General features: G+C 43.1%; 1 protein-coding gene across 1 annotated transcript in view; it reads right to left on the bottom strand.

Moving 5' to 3' along the window:
- Positions 1-264: 264 nt before the first annotated feature.
- Positions 265-26711, bottom strand: part of TMIE (transmembrane inner ear) — an 81884-nt gene continuing 55437 nt past the window's right edge. Inside the window, exons 3-4 of the mRNA XM_033932900.1 lie at positions 21198-21347; positions 265-892 (exon numbers count right to left, since the gene is read on the bottom strand). Coding sequence (XP_033788791.1) covers positions 603-892; positions 21198-21347 — 440 coding nt within the window. The 3' untranslated portion in view covers positions 265-602. The remainder of the gene's footprint in view (positions 893-21197; positions 21348-26711) is intronic.

The raw sequence follows: 26711 nt of genomic DNA, 5'->3' as shown, positions 1-26711 counted from the left end.
GCCCTATAACAAGACTGCCAGACACTTGAAATGAGTGTGTGACGTAGTGGTTGAAGCTACAGCCTCAGCACCCTGGGGTTGTGGGTTCAAATCCCGTACTGCTCCTTGTGACCCTGGGCAAGTCACTTAATCCTCCATAGCCCCAGGTACGTTAGATAGATTGTGAGCCCACCGGGACAGACAGGGAAAATGCTTGAGTACCTGATTGTAAAACCGCTTAGATAACCTTGATAGGCGGTATATAAAATCCTAATAAACTTGAAACTTGATAACACTGGGTAGGCAATTCTGTACACATCCTGCCTCTAACACACATCCTTTAAGGATCTTCTGCTTGTCATGACTGGAGACATGATGCTGAGCTACGTGGAGCTTTGATTTCACCCAGTTTGGCAGTGTTTCTGTCCTTTTATCTCTCTCTCCATAACTAAAGCTATATATCCATAGTTTACTTTTGGTAGTGCTTTTCCTTAATCAAGTAGACAGGAAAGCATTTGAAATACAATGACAAATTCAGTGCATTTGTACGAGTTCTAATAGAGTTGTTGACAATGTCCCAGAGAGAGAACGTCTTCACCTCTATCCATTTGGTTGACATGAGATCACTTCTTTGCTGGTGATTTTTTTCCTCCTCCTCCTCCTTTATCATTCCCTTTTGCTTTGCCCCCTGACTTTTCTTTCAAGGCCTCGTTTCCGGCTTTCTTTCCAGCAGCCTGTTTCTCAGGCGAACTCTTCTCTCCGTTTTTCTTTCTGGAGCCCTCTTTTCCCTTTCCCTTGCCTTCTTTCTGGCTCTCTTTTTTCTTAGCACCCTTTGCACCTTCTTTTTTACTGTTCTGTTCGTCGACTTTTCCTGCCACGGTGGGCACCTCTTTCTTCTCGTCTGGTTTCTGAGCTGTAGGTGAAGAAAACAATAAAGCTTGTTTGGGAACATTTTGTACTTGATAGCAACTTTGCCCAATAGTCACTTGTTTACATTATGTTTATCACAATATGGCCCTTATTTCAGAACCTCTATTCTTGTTTTACATGTCTGAAAACCAGTATTTAGATATCCATATTGAATGGATGTCAAAATCCTGATTTTATAAAGCCAGGATATGGGTGTTTAGAACTGCAATATGTCCATATGGCAAAAGGTGTGTTTTGGGAGGGAGTACTCCCATGGGGTACTCCGCGTGCAACCTAAATTGACAATTAAACTTGGAGGAAGTGGAAGAGTGGCCTAGTAGTTAGAGCAGCTGCCTCAGGAGCCTTAGGTTGTGAGCTCAGTTCCCACCACAGCTCTCTGTGACCCTGGACAAGTCACCCAACACTTTGTTGCCCCAAGTAAACCACCTTGTGAAAATCACACAGAAAAGCATGTTGTAGGCATATGTGGGTTAGTAATGGAGATTGCACTGAGGGAAGGAACATTACCCGTGGCGTGCCTCCAGGTTCAGTTCTTTGGCCTATTCTTTTTAAAACTTTTGTAAGCGATATTGCTGAAGGGTGGTCTGGAAGGTCCCCTCCCCCTTGCCACCAATGGGCCTTCAATGGCATAGTCCATTGCCACGGAAAGGAAGATAATTCAATAAATAAATGGAGTGATTACGCAATCGACTCAAAAAACATTAATAACTGAATCAAGGCCATGATAGCATCTAACGAATCAAATCTAGATCAATAAATTCTAAAAATGTCTTCATAAAAAATGTTAAATCACAATCCTTCTTGAGTGTTTTAAGAAAACGGTGGTGGACAAATAAATTATACAGACTTCAGTCTTTGGAACCTCTTATGATATATACCATTACAAGTTCCTGTCATGTATATTGTTCTTTATCAGGGCTGCCCAAGTCCGATCCTCAAGATCTACTGGCAGGCCAGGTTTTCTGGATATCTACAATGACTATGCATGAGAGAGATTTGCCCGCACTGCCTTCTTGGTATGCAAATCTCTCTCGTGCATGTTCATTGTGGATATCCTGAAAACCTGGCCTGCCAGTAGATCTCAAGGACCGGACTTGAGCAGCCCTGTACTTTATCATATCAGCGTTGATGGTGGCAGGTTCCACCTCAAAACAAGCTAAGTGTTGCCTTCCTTCCTTCCAAATGTTAGCTTTTTTGCACATAATTTATCTATATGAAGATGTTTTAGGTACATGTATGCCTTAGGCACATGCACTTTAGTTTACTACATATATTTATATTCACATTTTCCTTCATATTTGATAGTCAACTAATTGAGTCTCTCATACCTTAAGGTTTTCTAGGCAAATGCACTTCACGACCTTTAGAAGGTTTTCCAACGCTATAAATTTATTGAATTTTAATATAATATGAATTTAGCACATCAAAATGAATTAATAGTTTAAGTTTCTTTAATAAATGTGTTGACCATTTTTATTTTTTTAAAAGCACATATTATAACAATAAAGTTAACAATAGTAATAATAATAATAATAATAGTTAAATCAAATTAGTGACAATAATAATAATAATCTTAGGGAATAAAATTAAGTATATCAATTATCTTTTTGGTAGAGGGTGGTGGACATAGATGATTACAACAATATACAAGACAGGAACTTGTAATGGTATCATAAGAGGTTCCAAAGACTTAAGTCTGTATAATTTATATGTCCACCACTGTTTTCAGTGGCTTGCAGATTAATCTGCGGGCTTATAACGCTGGATGAGCTAGCGAAGATTGGGTTGGGGGGGAAAGGGTTAATTAATATTAGCAGGAAGGTAGAATAGGTAGTGAGTTGTTAGGCAAGTTAGGTAAAGGGAGGGGTGTTGAAGTAAAGGATGCAAGGATAGGGTAAGAGAGAGAGAGTGTAGATTGGTTGGGGAAGGGGCTCTGGGATTGGAGGGTTTTTTGTGAGGAGAATTGGCGGGCAAGAGAGAATTAAGGGTTGGGAGGGAGTGTAGGAAGGTTAGAGTGGGTGAGGGAAATTTGTCCCGCTCTTCCCTTCCCTCTGTATGGGTCCTCTCTGGGCGGTTTGTGTTTTTTTTTGGTGGGTGGGGAAAGGGGGGGGGTTGGTTTGTCGCAGTTTTGTTGGCGGAAAAATTTTATGTTGGGGAAACAATTTTGGATCAGTGTGGCTATGCAACAGATTGGGTGATTAAATTTTGTTAACTGCTCATGTGAGATACCGCCATGGGTGGCGGCTGGACTCTGCGCTACCGCGTGTCTTGCCGAAAGGGAAGTGGGGAATGGGGGTGAATTTTGGAAGAGGAGCTAGTTCGACACCGAGTAGCTCCAGAATTTTGAGAATAAGCTACACTGTATTGGAAAGTTCTAAGTTGTTTTGTTAAGGTCTGTTTTTTATGACAATAAAGCTGCGGCCCATTTTTTGCCACTTTATATGCGTTGTGTATTTTATGTGAACAATCTGAGCGAGATGCGAATTCCAGTGTTATTAAAACACTCAAGAAGGATTGTGATTTAACATTTTTTATGAAGACATTTTTAGAATTTATTGATCTAGATTTGATTCGTTAGATGTTATCATGGCCTTGATTCGGTTATTAATGTTTTTTGAGTCGATTGCGTAATCACTCCATTTATTTATTGAATTCTCTTCCCTTCCGTTTCATTCTGTTAACAATTACTTGAGTTAAGGGTTGACACATGTTTAAGGCTCTACTATACATAGTCCATTGCCACAGCATTTAACCCATTAACAAAAATTTGAGGCCCCCCTTTTATCAAGGTGAGTTTTGGGGTTTTTATCGTTAGCCGCTGCGGTTAACGCTCCCAACGCTCATAGGAATTCTATGAGGGTCGGAGCTTTTACCGCAGCAGCCGGCGATAAAAAACCCTAACACGGATTAATGAAAGGGGGCCTAAGCTAGGTGCAGATTTAAGCTAGGCATTGATAGGTGTCCATGATTAGGCAGCACCTAACCTAGACATCATTTATAGAGTCAGGCACATTGTTTTTATACATTTATGATGAACATTTTTTTCTGCTTTACCAGAATAAACTACATGGTATAAGAATTTTAAAAAAGAAAGAAATACTTCCAACATTAATGCTTTATTGAATTGACCTGAAATTATTCTCTACAGTTAAATATGTAATTAAAGAATCTGGGTCATAGAGTGGTCAAGTGTGGTTTAGCCGTCAGGATTTGCTATTCATGGAAGGTCTTTGGAAGAGGTTTGTCTAGAAGGGGGTGAGTGTGGTGCAGTGGTTAAAGGTACAGCCTCAGCACCCTGAGATTGTGGGTTCAAACCCTTCATTGCTCCTTGTGACCCTTGGCAAGGCACTTAGGCCCAAATTCTGTAACCAGTGCCTAATGCCTATCTAAATTGAATAATAAGCTCAATTAAGCTTTTTCATCAGCACTGATTGAAATTTAGGCGCCTATCAGGAAAGAGTGATTCTGTAACAAGGCACTTCAAAAAATTTAGGCGGCCTTCAAAAAAATAGGCGCTATGCATGTTAGGCGTGGGTGTGGCTTCGTGTTAGACACCTTGTTATAGAATTGTTGCTCTTAAGCGTGCTTAAGTGCTCGCATGAGCGCCTAACTTTTAATTGTGCCTAGAGCTGGCCTATTTATTGGGCGCCTCCAAAATAGGTCGAGTCTCCTGTTGCAGCATTTGGCTTGTTGCTTTGAATGAACTTCTGTGGAGCGCAGTGTAAAAGCAACAAGCCAAATACTGCAATGGGAGCCTCGACCCTGAAGAAATAAATAATGAAACATGGCCATGTCTATGGAGGCGCTCCCTAATTAGAATTGCCTACAAAAAAAGATAAGTTATTATTTTTAGGATTCACTTTAAGATTATTATCACGTAAAAGTTATATAAAAAATGATCCGATGAAGAAAATGGCTTATGCAATCTGTACATGAAATGCATAAAAGAGAATATCAAGCCTACAGAGGATCCAAAAAATTGTTCACACATTAATTGGGGGCTGGGTTTGTTGGATATCAAACTCAGATATAGACATTCTATCGAAAATGACCCTCCACATATCATATGTATATTGAAAGGTGCCAATATTTAGCTCTTATATTATAAATTATGCATAATTGAACATATTGTTCATGCATACATTTATACCTGCTTTTGAGATGGTGGCAATGTACATGGGTTCCACAAGAGTTCATGGCAGCCATTTTCCAGGGGCAAGAGTGAGGGGGTTTCACATTGCAGTAATCTAATCTGGATTTAATAAGTACATGAATAACTGTCTGTTGAACTTGATTGCACAACACTTGAATAGATCAAAATGATGGGGTAAAAAAAACAAAAACAACCTTTACATTTGTATGCTATAACGTTTATACATTCCTTTATAGAAGATCGTGCAGAGCTCTCATACATATAAGTGCTACTTTTTGCCACATATATGTGTGCTAAGGGGCATCTAACCTCAGGCACCTAGTTAAAGAATTGACTTTTTAAGCAGTCAGCAGCTGATGCTGGCTTTATAAGTTGTGCAATTTTGGTCGCCATATCTCAAAAAAGATATAGTGGAATTAGAAAAGGTACAGAGAAGGGCAAAAATGATAAAAGAGTGAGGAAATGATAGATCAACTAGGGCTCTTCTGCTTGAAGAAGGCTCAGGGGTGATATGATAGAGGTCTATAAAATACTGAGTGGAGTGGAAAGGGCAGAGGTGAATCACCTGTTCACTCTTTCCACAAATACTAGGACTAGGGGGCATGCAATGAAGTACTAAGTAGTAGATTTAAAACAAAGTGGAGAAAATATTTCTTTACTCAACATGTAATTAAACTCTAGAATTCGTTGCCAGAGAATGTGGTAAAATCAGTTAGCTTAGCAGGGTTTAAAAAAAGGTTTAAGTAATTTTCTAAAAGAGAAGTCCATAGGTCATTATCGAGATGGCTTGGAGAAATCCACTGCTTATTCCTAGGATAAGCAGCATAAAATCTGTTTTGTTACTTGGGATCTAGCTAGGTACTTGTGACCTAGGTTGGCCACTGTTGGAAACAGGATAATAATAATAATAATAACTTTATTTTTCTATACCGCCATAGTCAGGCAACTTCTAGGCGGTTTACATTGAAAGAAGGCTGGACATTCAGCGAATAACAAAAAGTCTTAATATAATACAATTAAGACTTTTTGTTATTCGCTGAATGTCCAGCCTTCTTTCAATGTAAACCGCCTAGAAGTCGCCTGACTATGGCGGTATAGAAAAATAAAGTTATTATTATTATTAGTATCCTGTTTCCAACAGTGGCCAACCTAGGTCACAAGTACCTAGCTAGATCCCAAGTAACAAAACAGATTTTATGCTGCTTATCCTAGGAATAAGCAGTGGATTTCTCCAAGCCATCTCGATAATGACCTATGGATTTCTCTTTTAGAAAATTACTCAAACCTTTTTTTAAACCCTGCTAAGCTAACATGAACCTTTAGGCTGTCCCAGTATGGCAATGCCTATGTTCTTATGACATTTTAGCATGCATACTACAATTTCAACTTGTCCTTGTAAACACCTTTTTTGTTTTAATGTATATGTATGCCCCTAATTAAAAAATATATAAATACGGTTTGACCAAACATTGACTGTGGGAGGTTTCAAGTCTATTCCAAATATCTATTATTTTTCATCTGCAGAGAAAAAGGAAAATTATTCCCATTTTAAGAAACATCTACATGAAAAAGGATAGCATATTAAAATGGAAATGCAAAGGATAGCTTTGTAGTTAACTGGAAATGAAATAGCCATTCTTTTATGAAATCACTGATGTTAACAAAGATATCAGGCTTTAAAAAGTCTGTCTTTCCTAATGACTACAAAAATATACTTTATTACCGTTTGAAATTTTGGCTGTATTTTTCTTGGTTGCTTCTATGTGTTCATATTTCAAAGGATGTAGCTTTTGGTAAAAGATGTAGCTTGAAAGCCTTTAAAGTAAAATGGCTGGCAATTGGATGAGCATACCAAGCTCTGCTCATGAAGAATAAAATATTGCAAGAACAATGATAAAGCACAGGAAACTAATGCACATACAAAACAAGGTGCCAAGTTTTAAGGTTTGAAGGGTCTCGTAATAAGTCATAGATGTGAAAAACAAAAGGAAGGAAAGCAGGAAGAAGGACAGTCTTTAATTCCCTTGGAAAGCCATTTCATCTTCTTCTTTCACAACAGGAAGGGCATTAAGAGGTCTGGACTGGACATGACCAGAGAGAGTCTGAAGACTTTCAGTAGAGCCTACAGAGCAGAATTAGAAGAGAATCAGTCAGAGCAAAGACAGTCAGAAGACATTAACATGTGACAGACAGGTTATCGAAAGAGCTGAAGGTGACAGCTGAGGCACATCACATGACATTATTAGTTCCATACCCATGAACTCAATGCCCTCCTCTGCTCTAACAACAGTCAGTGATAATACACTCCTGGCCTGTCATCTAGAGGTAGAACTCTGAGGGCCCCTGAGTTAGGCGCTGCTAGCGATGCCTAACTAAAATCTACACCTAGCCTAAATGACTTCAATTAGCTTAAATGGTGTGATAGTTGACCACACCTTTCACGTTATTGAATAATTAATTTTTAAAAAAGTTAAATTAAAATTTAGATACAGAATTCCGCACTACGTCTAAGTCGAGGCACCTTCAGATGCCTACCTGAAAAGTAGGTGTGGAAATTAGGCATGGTTGACATAGAGTTTGCTAGGCACCAGCAAATTAGGCCCAGCAAAACCTGGCCTAATATACCAGTGCTTACCTTCAAGGCACCTAGCAATGCCTAAGCAGACAAGCGCTACCAGACGCACGCAGCTCTGTCCAACGACCTAGGCACTGTTAGGCGGGATTCTATAAATGGTGCCTAGCGGTTGGTTGACAACTCTGCCAAGCGATGCTTACAAGGTAGGCGCCGTTTAGAGAATTTGTCCCCGATTGCTTTGGGGGGGGGTCTACTGCATGATATTTCACACTGGGGCTGGCAAAGTTGGGGTGCAAGCTTAGATAAGGGAATGTATTCCTTAATCTTTGGGCCTCTTCTGTCAAACTGCCCTAGCAGTTTGTAGTGCGGTGAGCCGCGCTGAATGGCCCGTGCTGCTCCCGACGCTCATAGAGTTCCTAAGAGCGTCGGGAGCAGTGTGGGCCATTCTGCGCGGCTCTCTGCACTAAAAACTGCTAGCGCTGTTTGATAGAAGAGGCCCTATGTTTCTGGGGTTGCACCCTACTAAGCATAATGATGTATCAGTACCTTCTCATGAGAGGGTCCTTTTAATAAGCTGCAGTAAAAAAGTGGTTTTAGCGCACTCTTAAGTGGTTTTATCGACGCATTAAGGCCATTTTTACAGCAGATTTAAAAATGACCTTTTTTGTGTTGTGTTGTGTTTTTTTTTTTTTTTTTTTTGCATTAATGGCCTTGTGAGCACTTACCATCACCCATGTTATGTTGTAGGCGGTAAGAGCTCATGTGGTACCCATGCACTAACCACTTACCCCTGGATTCTCTGTACGCTGCCAGAAGATCGGTGTCAAGATTTAGGCATGGTTTTAAGATGTGCATGCCACTAAAATAAGCTATCGACTATGAATTAATGGGCCTTAACAATCCACTTAATTGGCACCTATTGGAATTGGCACTTTCTTGCACATTATACTGTAACTACCTGCGCTCAAATCCTCTACCCCCTTCTTCTATGAAACTGCAATAGCGGTTTTTAGCACGGTAAGCCGTGCTGAATGGCCCGCGCTGCTCCCGACGCTCATAGAGTTCCTATGAGCGTCGGGAGCAGCACTGGCCATTCAGCGCGGCTCTCTGTGCTAAAAACTGCTAGCACAGTTTAATAGAAATGCGGGGCTAGTGTGCAACTCAGAAGGGGATGTGGCCAGGGGAGGGTAAGGGCGTTCCAAATAGTTGGGCACACTGTTATAGAATAGCGCCATTTAAGCAGTGAAATGCCGTGAGTTGGGGACGCTAGAATCCGTGTCACTTTTCAGCCAGCATAAATTCTGGTGCTTGGCTTTAGATGCAGGAATCAGCTCTCTGTGACTCTGGGCAAGTCACTTAATCCCACTCCCCCCCCCCCCCCCCCATTGCCCTAGATACATTACATAGATTGTGAACCCACCAGGACAGAAGGGAAAAATGCTTGAGTACCTGAATAAATTAATGTAAACCATTCTGAGCTCCCCTGGGAGAATGGTATAGAAAACTGAATAAAATAGATAGTGTGAAAAGTTTCAGCCTCTGATAAGCAGAGCTGGTATTGTGATGTCATAACACCTCATTCCACCAATGCTTAAGGGCCAACCTCATCAGTGATGTCACAATGGCTTGACTGTCCCATACTTGGCTTACTTTTAGTAGTTTTGATTTCTAGAGTGGTGCAGTGGTTAAAGCTACAGCCTCAGCACCCTGAGGTTGCGGGTTCAAACCCACACTGCTCCTTGTGACACTGGGCAAGTCACTTACTATCCTCCAAAGCATGTTCATCTTGAAGCACCCTTTAGAATAGTGCTTGGCGCTGATTTTTTTTCCTGATGCTGTTTTTTTGAGCACCAGTTACGAAATTCCCCTCTTAGCGCATGCTAAGGTAGCTGCACTAAGGGAGACATTCATCAAGCAACATTAGAGCTTAATGCTTGTTAAGGGAATTAGTGCACGCTAAATTCTAAAGCCCATAGAGGGGCATTTTCGATGGAACGTCTAAGTCGGAGTTTGGACGTTTTGGGAAAGATGTCCAGAAATCCAGTAGAGAAAATGCCTGTTTCAAAGCCGCAAGACATTTTTTTTAAAATGACCTATCTAGATGTGTGCCTATCTTTTTAATCTTTTTATCTATACTTATTTTAGTTTATATTATATTGTTTTTTTTTATTCATTAGTTTTAATGCTTGTATTAGTTACTTAGAATTTTATTATGTATGATGTTATTATTATATTGTATGCTAAGTAACTATTGTGTAAACTGCTATGAACTGCTGGTTAGGCAGTATATAAAAATAAATTACTATTATTATTATTTAAGAATACAAAGATGTCCGAATGAAAAACGCGCAAAAACATGCTGTTGGGACATCCAAACAGCCAGCAGTCTTAGCAAACTGGCCACAGTCAGCTGAGCACAGCAAAGCAGAGCAGAGGGGCACTCTAGGGGGTACTGCAGTGAATGTCTCATTAAAAAGTCCCAGGTACACATGTCACTATAACCTGCTTATATAGTATGGTGAGCCTTCCAAATCCCACCCAAAACTTACTGTACCTACCTTTACAGAAACTCATATGCCTGCAGGTGCCATCTTTATGTAGGTATAGTAGGTTTTGGAGGGCTCACTATACAATATAAGCAGGTTATAGTGCCTTGTGTATCTGGAACTTTTAATGTGATGTTAAATGCAGTACCCCTTAGAGTACCCCTCTACTCTGCTTAGCTGTCTGTGTGACCATCTGAAGCCGTAACAGAGGCTAGAATGTACTGTTTTGTTCTTTTCGCATCTTTAGGTGGTTGGAGGGGATCAGTGGCCACTGAGGAAGTAAGGATGGGGGTGGGGGGTCATGCTTTAATCCCTCCAGTGGTCATATGGTCAGTTTGGGTACCTTTTTGGCCCTTATTCGTTTTTTTTTAAAACAGCCCTGAATGTCTAAAAGGACGTTTTCTTAAAAGTTTGATTATCCCTGCAGAACAACCAAGTCCTAAGCCCACCCAAAAAAGACCCCGCATCTTCTTAAGATTTAGATTAACTGGAGACAAAACGATGTGTAGAAAGTCAGTTTTGAAAATGGCCACTTGAACGTTTTGACTAGTAAGACATCCAAGTTCCAGCTTATGCTGTCTTTTGGACGTCTATCTTTTTTGAAAATTAGCCCCGTGGGCTTTTAACATTTAACACATGCTAATTCCCTTAACACATGTACAGATGCATTAAACCCTAATGCTTCTTGATGAATTTCCTCTAACTGGGTTTGGTCAGGAGCATCCATTCTCTGACCTCAGACACATCCTCTCCCAAAATAACTTTTTTTTGCATGAGGCTTAGCCATACAGGTTTAGCAGTTACCAAGGGATGCCTTGAGCACATAAGAACATAAGAGTTGCCACTGCTGGGTCAGACCGGTGGTCCATCCTGCCCAGCAGTCTGCTCACGCGGCGGCCCCCAGGGCAAAGACCAGTGCTCTAAATGAGTCCAGCCTCACCTGCGTACGTCCCAGTTTAGCAGGAACTTGTCCAGCTTAGTCTTGAATCCCTGGAGGGTGTTTTCCCCTACAACAGACTCCGGAGGAGCGTTCCAACTCTCCACCACTCTCTGGGTGAAGAAGAACTTCCTTACGTTTATACGGAATCTATCCCCTATCAGCTTTAGGGAATGCCCTCTCGTTCTCCCTACCTTGGAGAGGGTGAACAGTCTGTCTTTATCTACTAAGTCTATTCCCTTCAGTATTTTGAATGTTTTGATCATGTCTCCTCCCTGTCTCCTCTTTTCAAGGGAGAAGAGGCCCAGTTTCTCCAATCTCTCACTGTAGGGCAACTCCTCCTTTATTTCTTTATTTTTATTTTATTTATTCAATTTTCCATACCCTTCTCCCAGGGGAGCTCAGAACGGTTTACATGCATTTATTCAGGTACTCAAGCAGTTTTCCCTGTCTGTCCCGGAGGGCTCACAATCTATCTAATGTACCTGGGGCAAGGGGGGGATTAAGTGACTTGCCTAGGGTCACAAGCAGCTGTGTGGGTTTGAACTCACAACCCCAGGGTGGCGAGGCTGTAGCTTTAACCACTGCACCACACTCTCCAGCCCCTTAACCATCTTTGTCACTCTTCTCTGGACCCTTTCGAGTAGTACCGTGTCCTTCTTCATGTACGGCGACCAGTGCTGGATGCAGTACTCCAGGTGAGGGCGCACCATGGCCCGGTACAGCGGTATGCCATTTTAAGCCACTTTAGGTGCTCATTAGTGGTTAACGCAGCTTAGTAAAAAGGGCTTCTAAACTAGCATTGCTTTTCCTGGGATGGCAGGAGTTCAAGGACAAAATAACTGGGTTAATATGAGAGATTGAAACTATTTAGAGTAAGCAGTGGCGTACTAAGGAGGGCCGGGTGGACCCCTCTTGGTGGGAGTGCCGGAACCTCTCCACCTCCCATGCTTTACTTGTCCCCTCCCTTCCCCATGCCCCATATCTCTTTAAAACCTTTGCCAGCACGAGCAACTTCTCTGACCTACTGCTCGCACTGGCCTGGCTCCCTCTGAAACCAATTCCGGGTCACGGGGTCAGGAAGTGACATCAGAGGGAAGGCCAGCGCAAGCAGAAGGTCAGAGAAGCCGCTCGTGCTGGCAAAATGTATCCCCCCTCCTTTTACAAAAATGCGTGAGAGGTTTTTAGCACTGAATGCTCTGCGCTGCTCCGACGGTCATAGATTTCCTTTCAGCGTTGGAGCAGCGCAGAGAATTCAGCACACCGGCCAGCGCTAAAAACTTCTTGCGCGTAATTGAGGTCTAAGGAAGAGCTAAGTTTCATAATAATTTTTATTTTAAATGTTATAATGCTTTATGATGTTATTCTTGTTGGAACATGATTCTGTATTTCTATATCAAATAGTTTATACTTGTAAAGTATGTTAAATTTAATTTAAAAAAATATTTTTTTTAAAAACTTCTTGCATGGTTTTGTAAAAGGAGGGGATTAAAGAGGTACAGGAGTTGGAAGAGAGGGTGCGAGTGTGGTGTGGTGGTGCAAGCAAAGCCGGGGGGTTGGAATGGAAGGAGCAGGAGTGGAGAGAAGGGCATGGGGGTGGAGAGGAGGGCGCGGGGGATGCCTCCTACCTTCACTACGCCACTGAGAGTAAGAGCAACAAGATTCAGTCAACCAGTGGTAGCAACAGGCAGTGGCACAACTTGTACTGAAGTATGTTTCTAATACTGCCTGCACCATACTGCGGTACTTGAAAACTTCGATACGCCATCTGCTAGTCTATCTGGATAATACTGTCATCACATATATTGTCTTTTGCAAAACAATAGAAGTGTTGCTTTGCAACAAGGGCGTTACACACATGCAACCTGGCAACAGTAGCAGCAGACAGGTACTGTGAAACCCATTGCCCCCCCCCCCCAAATACTTTATAGTTCACACAAAGCTGAACATGCAAATTGGGCATCAATCGCAGATCTGCGCACAAATTAATTAGCTAATGAGGAATCAGCAATCAATAACCAATGCTAATTGGCAGCTTTCCAGAGTACATGTGCATCTGCCCTAGATGCTATTTGATCAAAAAAGTGCCTAGCTTTCACGGCATGCACCTCCAAAGGGATGTGGCCAAGGGCGGATCAGGCAGTGTTTCCAGAAGTTAGGCACGAGTGAGGTAATTACATTTGCGGACGATACGAAGTTATTCAGAGTACTGAAGACACAGGGGGATTGTGAAGATCTGCAACGTGACATAATCAGGCTCGAGGAATGGGCATCAACATGGCAGATGAGGTTCAACATGGATAAGTGTAAAGTGATGCATGTAGGTAACAAAAATCTCATGCACGAATACAGTACTTGGAGAGACCTCCCAGGAAAGGGACTTGGGAGTTCTGATCGACAAGTCGATGAAGCCATCCACGCAATGTGCGGTGGCGGTGAAAAGGGCGAACAGAATGCTAGGAATGATAAAGAAGGGGATCATGAGCAGATCGGAGAGGGTTATCATGCCGCTGTACCGGGCCATGGTGCGCCCTCACCTGGAGTACTACGTCCAGCAATGGTCGCCGTACATGAAGAAGGACACGGTACTACTCGAAAGGGTCCAGAGAAGAGCGACTAAGATGGTTAAGGGGATGGAGGAGTTGCCGTATAGTGAAAGATTAGAGAAACTGGGAGATTGAGAGGGGACATGATCAAAACATTCAAGCTACTGAAGGGAATAGATTTAGTAGATAAGGGCAGGTTGTTCATCCTCTCCAAGGTAGGGAGAACGAGAGGGCACCCTCTAAAATTGAAAGAGGATAGATTCCATATGAACATAAGGAAGTTCTTCTTCACCTAGAGAGTGGTGGAAAACTGGAATGCTCTGCCGGAGTCTGTCATAGGGGAACACACCCTCCAGGGATTCAAGACAAAGTTAGACAAGTTCCTGTTGAACCAGATAGGGCTAGTCTCAGTTAGGGCGCTGGTCTTTGACCAGAGGGCCGCCGCGTGAGCGGACTGCTGGGCACGATGGACCCCGGGTCTGACCCAGCAACGGCAATTCCTATGTTCTTATGTTCTTAAAACACCTACATTACATAATGAAAACCACACCGAAGTAGGGGTGGACCAAGAATTTTCCTGCACTCGAGTTTAGAATATAAAGCACTCTTTTATTAGCAAAGCACTGACAATGAAAAAGACCCGACATGGGCCGTGTTTTGGCGGATAACTGCCTGCTTCAGGGATCACCAGTAGAGAATGACACGGTGAAAAAATTGGTCCCCGTCACCGCCCCGTCCCCGTTTCACCATCCCCGTCACCGCCCCGTCCCCGTCTCACCATCCCCGTCACCGCCCCGTCCCCGTCTCACCATCCTCTTCACCGCCCCGTCACCGCCACTGCCACCCCATTCACCGCCCCGTCACCGCCACTGCAATCCCATTCACTTTTCTTTATTTACGTATAAAGGAAACATTCTTTAAAACTTTAAAACTTTAAAACTTAGTTAAATATTAATTAATAACTATACAAAAACAAAACACGCAGAGAAAAAATTAATTAATAAAAATTCTCAAAACTGACACATTTTGATCACTAAATTTAAAATAGTTATTTTTCATACAGTTTTTCAATCACTAATCTTCCACCACCCCTGGGGCTAGCAATGCAAAAACAAACACGACATGTACTTTAAATGCTGCCGTGATTAGCATAGTGACCGCGGCTACGGCTGCAAGTCTCCCCTCCCCCCAGCGATCACGGCAGGAGGGCACCCAACCCCTCCTGTAGACCCCCCCAACGGCCCTCCCGACAATCGCAGCAGAAGGGTACCCAACCCCTCCTGCCGGTCCTCCCAATGGCCTCCCCTAAGATCGCCGGCAGGAGGGTACCCAACCCCTCCTGCTGGACCCCCCCCAACGAACCCTCCCACCCCGGAACCCCCTTAGTCTTACTTTCCAAGTTGGACCGGACGGCTCCTCACACGTATGGCCAGCAGGCTTGCCTCCGTCCAAATGAGGCGGGCCCGCCCCTACCCTGCCCAACCCACAGGATCCTAGGGCCTGATTGGTCTAGGCACCTAAAGCCACTCCCGCTATAGGAGGGGCCTTAGGTGCTTGGGCCAATCAGGCCCTAGGATCCTGTGGGTTAGGCAGGGGAGGGGAGGGGCGGGCCCGCCTCATTTGGACGGAGGCAGGCCTGCTGGCCAGACGAGCGAGGAGCTGTCCGGTCCAACTTGGAAAGTAAGACTAAGGGGGTTCCGGGGTGGGAGGGTTCGTTGGGGGGGGTCCAGCAGGAGGGGTTGGGTACCCTCCTGCCGGCGATCTTAGGGGAGGCCATTGGGAGGCAGGGGAGGGGCGGGGCGGGCCCGCCTCATTTGGACGGAGGCAGGCCTGCTGGCCAGACGAGCGAGGAGCTGTCCGGTCCAACTTGGAAAGTAAGACTAAGGGGGTTCCGGGGTGGGAGGGTTCGTTGGGGGGGGGTCCAGCAGGAGGGGTTGGGTACCCTCCTGCCGGCGATCTTAGGGGAGGCCATTGGGAGGACCGGCAGGAGGGGTTGGGTACCCTTCTGCTGCGATTGGCAGGAAGGGTTGATCTGACAAATGAGGAGCACGGTGAAACACAGGTAAATAGCGGTTCCTAGAAGGGGGTACATTGGCCCGCGGGGACAAACCTGTTCACCGTTTCCGCGGTCGGTGAATGGCCTTGTCCCCGTCACCGCAGCGACTGCTAGTTTTCTTCCCCGTTTTCGGCGGTGACCCGCGGCTTAAATGCGGTGGCCGCGGGTAAACCGTCACCGTGTCATTCTCTAATCACCAGCACTGTGTCGAATAAAAGATGTCAAAGAGCAGAGTCTGCATCCAATACTACCTGCAGTGTACTAAAGAGAAAAGGCAAGAAAACAGAACTGTCACTTTCACAGGCATAATATATCTGACAGAGTACTGGTGCCTCCTGAAGAAGGTGGTCATCCTCCAAAACACGGCCCTGTGTCGGTCTTTTTATCTGTCGGTGCTTTGCTAACGAAAAAGTGCTTTATGTCCTGCACTCGTGTGCAGGAAAGTCCTTGGCCCGCACCTCCTTCTTTGGCCTAACTTTTTGGACACCATTTACTGAATTGTGCACGTAACACAAAATGTTTATTCCAAATGTCATTACAACTTACACCGGTACTTTAAGGCCATATTTGCTAATCAACACACAATACAGCGAAGTGTTGATCAGAAGATGGGGTGTTTCTGTGATGAGACTGTCTTCGTACTACTGATAGTATGACTAGCTTACTGATAGTATGACTGCACATTCCAACATCTTGGTGAGTACAGTTGTGCTATCAGCAAACCCGATGGCTAGGCTAAAATTCTATATATGGTGAAAAAGAAAAAAAATAAATAAATCAGTGCCTATAAAGAACACTAAGTTCTATTCTATAAACAGTGCTCCGAGTTGGGCACTCTTTATAGAATAGTATTTGGCATCAGACGTTGATCCTGAGTAGGGTGGATTATTGCAATTCACTATGCCTAGGAGTTGTGAAAGGGAAGTTGAGGGCTTTGCAAATGCTTATCAACTCCGCTGCAAGATTAATCACAGGGGTTCCTAGGAGTCCTGGTTACCTATGCAACAAAGAGTGCAATTTAAGATTGTTGCGATTATACATCAGACCCTGTATCGTGCTTCCTCAAAGATCTTACAAGAATTCTTTGAGATCTATAAACCGAGAAGAGAGCTTAGAGACGTAAATGGGATGAAATTAAGTTTGGAGGGTAGAATGTCGACTAGGCATGCTAGGATCGGAGCATCAATGATATCTGTGGCTGGCGTAGAATTATGGAATGCCTTACCTGGTGTCCTGCGGTTTTGTATGGGGAGGATGAATTTTAAGAAAATGCTGAAAACTCAATTATTTGCCAATGCCTTCTTATGCTAAGATGTATTTCAGTTGATAATCGCCTTCTAGAATTTTCTATTTTTTTTCCTGACATCGAAGTATGATTTCTATTAAAAAAATTCTTTATTGCTTTTCAAACTACAAATGCGCCATAAATGAATCAGATATATGTACTTTGTTTAATATGCGCAGCAAACTTTCAAATATTACTGCAACAAAGAAATTTCCCCCTCCCTCCCAACTAATATACAAACAAATAACTCAAACCTTCATGAAACCATTCATAAAATCATAAAATTATGTTCCCTTCCCTTAACCCCCCCCCCCCAGGATGTGTACATTTACTTGCTTATAAAATTAAATACATTAAATTATTCTTCTTTACAGTATTTAGTCAATGGCTCCCACACCACTATAAAATTCTTCAATCTTCCCTGTTGTATGGCCATACAATGCTCCATTTTATATGTATAACCAGGGCAGGATTAACTAATAGGCCAAGTAGGCACATGCCTAGGGCCCGAAATGGTCAGGGGGGCCCGATGAAGGAAGGCATCAACATTATTTTTTCCAAACGGCGATGGGCCCCTCCAGCATCGATTGGCAACGCGGGCCCCCCCCCCCCCCCCCCCCGATTGGCAACCCAGGCCCTACCCCGATCGGCACCCCCCCCCCCCCCCCCCATTGATGGAAAGTAAGACAAGCAAGCAACACGGGTAAGAAAGGCAACGGGAACTGTAATTGTGAAAGCGGTGCTGCTTGCCCAAAGCTTCCCTCTGACGCAGCTTCCTGTTTCCGCCTGGACGCATGGTGGGGTGGGCAGGGGGCCCAGTGCACTTATGTGCCTAGAGGCCCTCGACAAATTAATCCTGCCCTATGTATAACACATAAACATATATGGACTTCTTTAAAAAAAGTGGACATTTAAGAAGACACTGCTTGGCGATACTAAGCACTTGCTCCATTGTGGCGATTTTTTCCTGCTTCTACATAAGTTCAGCACTAAGAAACTTCTAAAGATAAGTTGGCATTATTTTGGGGCATCTGTCATGAAATATTATTGAGAATTGTACAGTGGTGCCTCGCATAACGAACGCCTCGCACAGCGAACGCTGCGCACAACGAACTTCATGTCTTGCTTCCTACAACGAACTTCGTTTCACACAACGAAGTCGCCCGAGCTGCATCCTTCCGCGCAGGCACTGCGCTTAACTGCCCTCTCTCCGCCTGGCTCCCTGTGCAGTGGCGGACCGTCGGCTCGCAGGGGCCCGGCGCCTACTGCTGATGCGTTGGGGGGGGCGGAGCTACTCTCGCCGCTTCCCCGATGCTAGAAAAAAAAAAAAAATGAACAGTTAAGTCCCAGTTTTTGCCGCTGAGACTCTGCCCTCTCTCACTGTAAAAGCAGGAAGGTGATTTCTGTTGAAATGAAACTGGAAATAATTAGAAGGAGTGAATGTGGGGTAAATTTATCTTTTTTTATGTCATCTTAGCATATTATATGCTACAGAACGAATTATTTTTTTTAACATGTATTGCTATGGGAAAACGCGTTTCACATAACGAACTTTTCGCATAACAAACTTGCTCCTGGAACGAATTAAGTTCGTTGTGTGAGGCACCACTGTACTTTATATACTTCAATGGACTATAAGAATTGCACTTTCTAAGAGTATATGCTTTGACTAGACAGGTGCCCTATGGAGTTTTTCAGACCAAGGATGTGTCTCCCTGCTTCAAAATTTGTGTGATATTGAAGCAGGAAAGTCTATGTGGGGTGACTGGTTTGTTTAAATCCCTATTAGACATAGTAACATAGTAACATAGTAGATGACGGCAGATAAAGACCCGAATGGTCCATCCAGTCTGCCCAACCTGATTCAATTTAAATTTTTTTTTTTTTTTTTTTCTTCTTAGCTATTTCTGGGCGAGAATCCAAAGCTTTACCCGGTACTGTGCTTGAGTTCCAACTGCCAAAATCTCTGTTAAGACTTACTCCAGCCCATCTACACCCTCCCAGCCATTGAAGCCCTCCCCAGCCCATCCTCCACCAAACGGCCATATACAGACACAGACCGTGCAAGTCTGCCCAGTAACTGGCCTAGTTCAATATTTAATATTATTTTCTGATTCTAAATCTTCTGTGTTCATCCCACGCTTCTTTGAACTCAGTCACAGTTTTACTCTCCACCACCTCTCTCGGGAGCGCATTCCAGGCATCCACCACCCTCTCCGTAAAGTAGAATTTCCTAACATTGCCCCTGAATCTACCACCCCTCAACCTCAAATTATGTCCTCTGGTTTTACCATTTTCCTTTCTCTGGAAAAGATTTTGTTCTACGTTAATACCCTTTAAGTATTTGAACGTCTGAATCATATCTCCCCTGTCTCTCCTTTCCTCTAGGGTATACATATTCAGGTCTTCCAGTCTCTCCTCATACGTCTTCTGGCGCAAGCCTCCTATCATTTTCGTCGCCCTCCTCTGGACCGCCTCAAGTCTTCTTATGTCTTTCGCCAGATACGGTCTCCAAAACTGAACACAATACTCCAAGTGGGGCCTCACCAATGACCTGTACAGGGGCATCAACACCTTCTTCCTTCTACTGACTACGCCTCTCTTTATACAGCCCAGAATCCTTCTGGCAGCAGCCACTGCCTTATCACACTGTTTTTTCGCCTTTAGATCTTCGGACACTATCACCCCAAGGTCCCTCTCTCCGTCCGTGCATATCAGCTTCTCTCCTCCCAGCATATACGGTTCCTTCCTATTATTAATCCCCAAATGCATTACTCTGCATTTCTTTGCACTGAATTTTAGTTGCCAGGCATTAGACCATTCCTCTAACTTTTGCAGATCCTTTTTCATATTTTCCACTCCCTCTTCGGTGTCTACTCTGTTACAAATCTTGGTATCATCTGCAAAAAGGCACACTTTTCCTTCTAGCCCTTCAGCAATGTCACTTACATACATATTGAACAGGATTGGCCCCAGCACCGAACCCTGAGGGACTCCACTAGTCACCTTTCCTTCCTTCGAGCGACTTCCATTAACCACCACCCTCTGGCGTCTGTCCGATAGCCAGTTTCTGACCCAGTTCACCACTTTGGGTCCTAACTTCAGCCCTTCAAGTTTGTTCAACAGCCTCCTATGAGGAACTGTATCAAAGGCTTTGCTGAAATCCAAGTAAATTACATCTAGCATATGTCCTTGATCCAGCTCTCTGGTCACCCAATCAAAAAATTCAATCAGGTTCGTTTGGCACGATTTACCTTTTGTAAAGCCATGTTGCCTCGGATCCTGTAACCCATTAGATTCAAGGAAATACACTATCCTTTCTTTCAGCAACACTTCCATTATTTTTCCAACAACTGAAGTGAGGCTCACCGGCCTGTAGTTTCCTGCTTCATCCCTGTGACCACTTTTATGAATAGGGACCACATCCGCTCTCCTCCAATCCCCAGGAATCACTCCCGTCTCCAGAGATTTGTTGAACAAGTCTTTAATAGGACTCGCCAGAACCTCTCTGAGTTCCCTTAGTATCCTGGGATGGACACCGAGGTCTTTTCTCCTGTGGGTATTGCTGGATGTTTTTGTTAATGAGTAGATTTTTGTAAGCATCCTTACTTGAGTTTTTTTGTTATAAAGTTAAACCACTTAGATTTACAAATTTGCAGTATATAAGAAATTTTTAAATACATAAATAAAATATCTGGATACAGAATGTTATTTCTTCTGTCTCTTTCTGCTTTCTGGCTGGAATAACATGTGTGTGACCTGTCAGCCACAGGACCAAATTCAGGCTTCTTTGGGTCTAAAGAGATTTTAATCCTTCAATTTTGAACTTCTGAAGTAATAAGTTTTATTCTTTTTTTTTTTGAGTTAATAAAGAGTTTTCTTTTATCTTTATGACCGTGTCAAGCTGCGTGTCCAGAGGCCTACCCCCCAATCCTCACTTACACTATCAGAAGGAGGTACCATTTACAGAATTGCCTCCACGGTACATATAGTTCACCAACTCTTTTGGATGCTTTATAGCCCTCTTGCAAATTCCCCACTGTAGAATATATGTGCTAAACAAGCAGGATACCTCAATGGGACAAAATGCTGAGCAAGTGCCACCAAAAGGCCATCACGGGGAGCTTTGTTCCTTCAGTTCAAGCCTAAAAAAATCAAACTAATAACAGGACGAAAGTGGAATACATTACCTCCAGGGATTTCTGTCAGTTCACTCAGTGGTGGCACAGTCTCCAGCTTGTTGGCGTATTCTTTGCCTGCCTGCCGCTGTGCGTGTCGTGCCTCTATCTCCTTCTTTGTTCTCGGAATCCGACATTTGAAGATACAGCAGAGTGTAATGACTGCAGAAAAGCGAGAGATAGAGATGGCATTAGGAACTGGGTACTATAACATTGCTGTAAGATAATAGTTAGAGCACGTTAAAAGGGATACATGATAGGGTTTCAACCATATCTACAGGATGCAGGAAGAAAACAGAGATAGACCTACTGTATTTTGTTTTGTATTCTGACTGTAGACAGGACGAGTGCAAACAGGATACAAGGCAGGTCAAGCTAGGCTTTTTCGTCATTAGAATGTATTTTTTCCTCCTGTTGCCTATGGTGCTTTGGAACTAATGTTTACTACGCTACCCTTCTCTTTTACTAAGGCACACGCTAATCGATTTAATGCATGCTTACGACTAGCGCATGCTAAATGCTAACGCTCCCATTCTATTCTATGGACGCTTTAGCATTTAGCATGCGTTAATCGTTAGCATGTGCTAAATCAATTAGCGCGCCTTAGTAAAAGGATCTATATATTTGCGCGTATTACAAATAACATATAACACATGCTTGCCAGATTTTTGAACCCAGAGTTTTGGAATCCAGAGGCTGAAACCGCAGGCCCTGGAGTTTTTCCTAAATAACAACTATAGAAAAATGTCTATAAGGTGGTGTTTGAAATATACAAAAATAAATATCTGTGTGACTCCATAATAGAAATGCATGGAGACTACGAGGCAGAACCAGTGTTTATGCCAACTGATTGGCCTACAAACGATTTACTCAGAGGTCTCAGGCGTTTTTTTAAAATTTATTTAAAAATTTATATACCATATATCACCTACATGGTCTGCATAATAACAGGCATAAATTGTTAAACAAAGCATACATATTTCAATTATTACGAATCACCATACTTTATAAAGCAGTCAGCAGGCCCAGAAGACATTTTCAGATCCATTTTAAATATAAAAATCTCAGCACAAGAAAGCATTAACAAACACTGGTCTCCATACCTGAAGAAGGATATAACACTGCTGGAGAAGGTGCAGAGGCGAGCGACGAAGCTAGTAGAAGGTATGGAGAACTTGAGCTACAAGGATCGCCTCAGAAAACTGGGATTATTCACCTTTGAGAAGAGAAGACTGAGAGGGGATCTGATAGAGACTTTTAAATTGCTAAAAGGAATCGACAAAATGGAGCAAGCTCACTCACCAGCAGGGGGAAAGGATGGAGAGCATGAAATAGCTTTATTCACATTGGCGAATGTGACCCAGACTCGGACCAGAGGTCATGGCCTGAAGCTGAGAGGGGACACGGCCAGGACAAATGTCAGAAAGTTCTGCTTCACACAGCGAGTGGTGAACGCCTGGAACTCTCTCCCGAAAGAGATGGTGGAGGAAACTACCATTCTAGGATTTAAGGGAAAATTGGACGCACATCTTCTTGCAGGACACATTGAGGGATACGAGTGACTAATGTATGCGTCAGGGTACGCCTGGCTGAGCCTCCGCGTGTGCGGATCACCGGACTGGATGGACCCCAGGTCTGATCCGGTGCAGGCATTTCTTATGTTCTTATGTTCTTAAGTTGGTTTTTAAAAACATTTTCTTAAAATTCATCCTGGCAGTACAAAAGCACAAGATTCCTGGCAGAGCATTCCAAAGCTTTGCACCTGCTACCGACAACATGGCCGCACCAGTCTTAATGTGGGAAATTGACATCCTACCCTCTAAACATAATTTCATACTATTTTCTGATCTCAAACTTCTTTTAGGCTGATATTTAAAAAAAAAAAAAAAAAAAAAAACCCCTCAAAAAGCAGTAGGAGAAACATAGGGGTCCTTTTATCAAGCCGCACTAGCGGGGTTAGCGTGTCGGACATTCCATCACGCGCTAACCCCCACGGCCGGCTAAAAAACTAATGCCTGCTCAATGCAGGCGTTAGTGGCTAGCGCGGCAGGTGGTTTAACGCGCAGTATAACGCGTGTTAAACCCCTACCGCAGCTTGATAAAAGGACCCCATGGTACCTACCTGTTTCTGTTTGGATTGAATATATACAGTAGCTGGAAAAACTGGGGCCCCTAATGTACTGTAGGTTCAAAATGCTATGCAATTGTTTAAATATTTAGAGGCAGATTCTGTAAATGGTGCCGTAATTTAGGTGACGGTAGGTGCCCTACTGCTACCTAACTTAATTGGTTTAATCAGTGCAATTCACTGCGCCAATTAAAAATCAATTTATTTATTTAAAAAATTTATATACCGCATGCAACTATGCGGTTTCCATTAGTGCTGCCCGATTCAGGAAAAAAAAATTTTGATTCAATTCAATTCAGCCTATTGAATCGATTTTTCAATTCGATTTGATTTTCCTGTCTAATTGGGTGATTTTTTCAAATATCCTGGTGGGTTTATTTTATAGCCTCTTCACCCCTTTTATAGACTCTTCACCCCTTTTATAACCTCTTCACCCCCTTTGCCTTCTCCTAACCACACTGGAGCCATGGTGTAAACAAAATAAACAAACAAAAAAGACTTTTCCTCTCTCTGTTAAATCCTAGCTCACGTTTGTGGTCTAACACCAGCTCTGGCAGGATACACGTTTCAAATCTGACATATTGTAAATCACAAAACGGAAAATAAAATTAGTTTTTCTACCTTTTGTTGTCTGGTCATTATTCAAATCTTGTTGGTCCCAGGCTCTGGTTGTCTTCTGATAACTTGCTTGCCAGGGTCTCCTTTTTTTTTTTCTCTCGTTATTTCATTTTTATTCCATTTAAGAATAATATCAAGCAATTTACATTTGTTTAGGAAACACAAAGAAAATTATACAATAATAACATCATTCCATGAAAAAAATATTAAATAATGAAACATCTTCTTCTTAGACCCCAAACCAAAACAAAAGGTGGCGGTCTAAAGATATAGGACTTCTATAGTTAAATACATAAATCAAAATAACAAGAAATGGCTTAACAGATGAACTCCTCCTATATTCCATTACCCATTATTCCCTGATGATCTTCTTCAAGTCTAAAAAGTTCATGAGATGTTCTGAAACAAAAAAGGTATATCTTATGCCTAAATATTTTATAACAACAAACTCCAAAAACAGAATTGCCAAAGAACCTTACAAAGAGACCCACAAAAAGGCAAAAAGGTCAAAGGTTCCCAAGAGTGGTAGTGAAACAGTGTCCCCAGCAAAGGTTAAATCAATAACCAACACAATAATGTGAATAAGGTAAATAACTATCAGAATTTTACAAGACTTAGGTACTCTCAGTGCGAAGGGACAGCGATGGGAGCATAGCTCCAACGCTTCAAGCATCAAGGTAGCGCCGGGAAGGCGTACACCTACACACCATCATAGGGTACCAGAGTGTGTGTTTTTTTAATCAAAATGACACTATCACCAACAAAAGCAGTGCAAAATAAACACAGGGCACTATTACAGCAACCAATCAGGGAATCCCCCAGCCAACTCCCAAAAAATGAAAAAGCAAAACTTAGCTTCAAAAGATTTTCATCCAATGTCCAAGGGAAGTGAGACAGGGCAGATGGAACGCCAGAAGACCAGGTTCAAAATAAACACAGGGCAACCAGCCTGGTTTCGAGAACAAGTCCCTTCCTCAGGAACCTATAACTGAACAAATCAATCAATGGCAGCCCTCTAGGAGAGCTGGGAAGAAAGGAGGAGCACTGCTTTTGTTGGTGATAGTATCATTTTGATTTAAAAACACACACTCTGGTACCCTATGATGGTGTGTAGGTGTACGCCTTCCCGGCGCCACCTTGATGCGTGAAGCGTTGGAGCTACGCTCCCATCGCTGTCCCTTCGCACTGAGGGTATCTAAATCTTGTAAAATATTGATAGTTATTTACCTTATTCACATTATTGTGTTGGTTATTGATTTAACCTTTGCTGGGGACACTGTTTCACTACCACTCTTGGGAACCTTTGACCTTTTTGCCTTTTTGTGGGTCTCTAAATATTTTATAAGACATTAGCTCCAAGATCTTTCGCTTCTTGTCTCATTAAAAGAAACAACTTTCTCCTCTCTTGTGCCTCTTTATTAACGTCCGGATAGATCCAAATACGCTGTCCCATAAACAGAGCCTGTGTTATACAAAAATAGAGCTTTAATACCGCTTGAGATCTTGTTGGAATTCGAATGAGATAAGTAAAGTAGCTCTTTCCACTGTTTTTGTTATAGAAGATTCCAATATTTCTGATATATTCCCCACATCAAGTATCTGATGTGCTCCTGGTATTTTGCTCCCCGTCTTCTTTATAGCTGCAGGTAAATAATAAATTTTATGCAAAGGAGGAATAAGATCGGGGGCAAATCCCAGGATTTGAACCAAATAAGTCTTAAATAATTCAACAGACGAAATTTCTGGCATTTTTGGAAAATTCAGTAGCCTCAAATTTAATCGTCTATTGTAATTCTCTAATTGCTCTATCTTTCTATGTATCACCAATTTATCTTTTATCAAACCAGCGTTCACGGTTTTTAAAGTATTAAGTTCTTCATTTACAAGTTGGAGCTTAGATTCATTTTCATTTTTTTAAATCTTCCACTGTTTTAGTCAAAAAGTCTACCTTTGTTATCAATGAAGCCGTTGGACTGAAACTGAGGGGCACCAGGCCCAGGACAAATATTAGGAAGTTCTGTTTCGCACAACGAGTGGTGGACGCTTGGAACGCTCTCCCTGAGGAGGTCGTGATGGAGACCAGCATTCTGGGATTCAAGAGCAAGTTGGATGCACACCTTCTCGCAAATCACATTGGGGGATACGAGTAAACAAGGTTTCTCAGCAGGGAACACCTGGCTTGGCCTCCGTGGGTACGGGTCGCCGGACTGAATGGACCTAGAGTCTGATCCGGCGAAGCCATTTCTTATGTTCTTATGTATCTGCAGTTCTTCGAACAGTTCCATCCATTCTCTGGATTGCTTTCCAGACATCAAGCAGGGTCACCCCCGGGGGAGTCGAGAGAGCCGAAGGGCTAGCTTCTTCCCTTGCTTGTTTTATGTTCACCGCTGCTGCTTCTTCTCCTTCCGTCCTGCTTCCCTCATAAGAGGTCGTTTTCGCAGCCACTTCGGTATCAGAAATTCTCTCTAGCAGGGACGGATTAGCTGCCGGCACGGAGGTGCTGCCGGGTTGGGAGGTGAAAGAGAAACTTCCGGCTCAGGAGAGACGCCCAAGTCCTGGGACACCGACTCCAACGAGCCTCACACTCCAACCTGTAGAGGAGTCCTGGGGGTGAAGTCTAGCAAGGTTTGCCTCAACGATGTAGAAGTTCCAGCCGGTAGGGGAACGGTCCGGGCTTGCCCTTTTCTTTTAGTATGTGGCATACTCGGAAGAAAAAGGCAGACACTCGCCAGCGACACTCCAGCTCACGCCGCCATCTTGGACCGCCCCCCTGTGATTGA

The sequence above is a fragment of the Geotrypetes seraphini genome, chromosome 2, assembly GCF_902459505.1.
Source record: "Geotrypetes seraphini chromosome 2, aGeoSer1.1, whole genome shotgun sequence".
Lineage (NCBI taxonomy): Eukaryota > Metazoa > Chordata > Amphibia > Gymnophiona > Dermophiidae > Geotrypetes > Geotrypetes seraphini.
The sequence above is the reverse complement of the archived record's forward strand: the minus strand, read 5'-3'. Positions and strand labels throughout refer to the sequence as shown.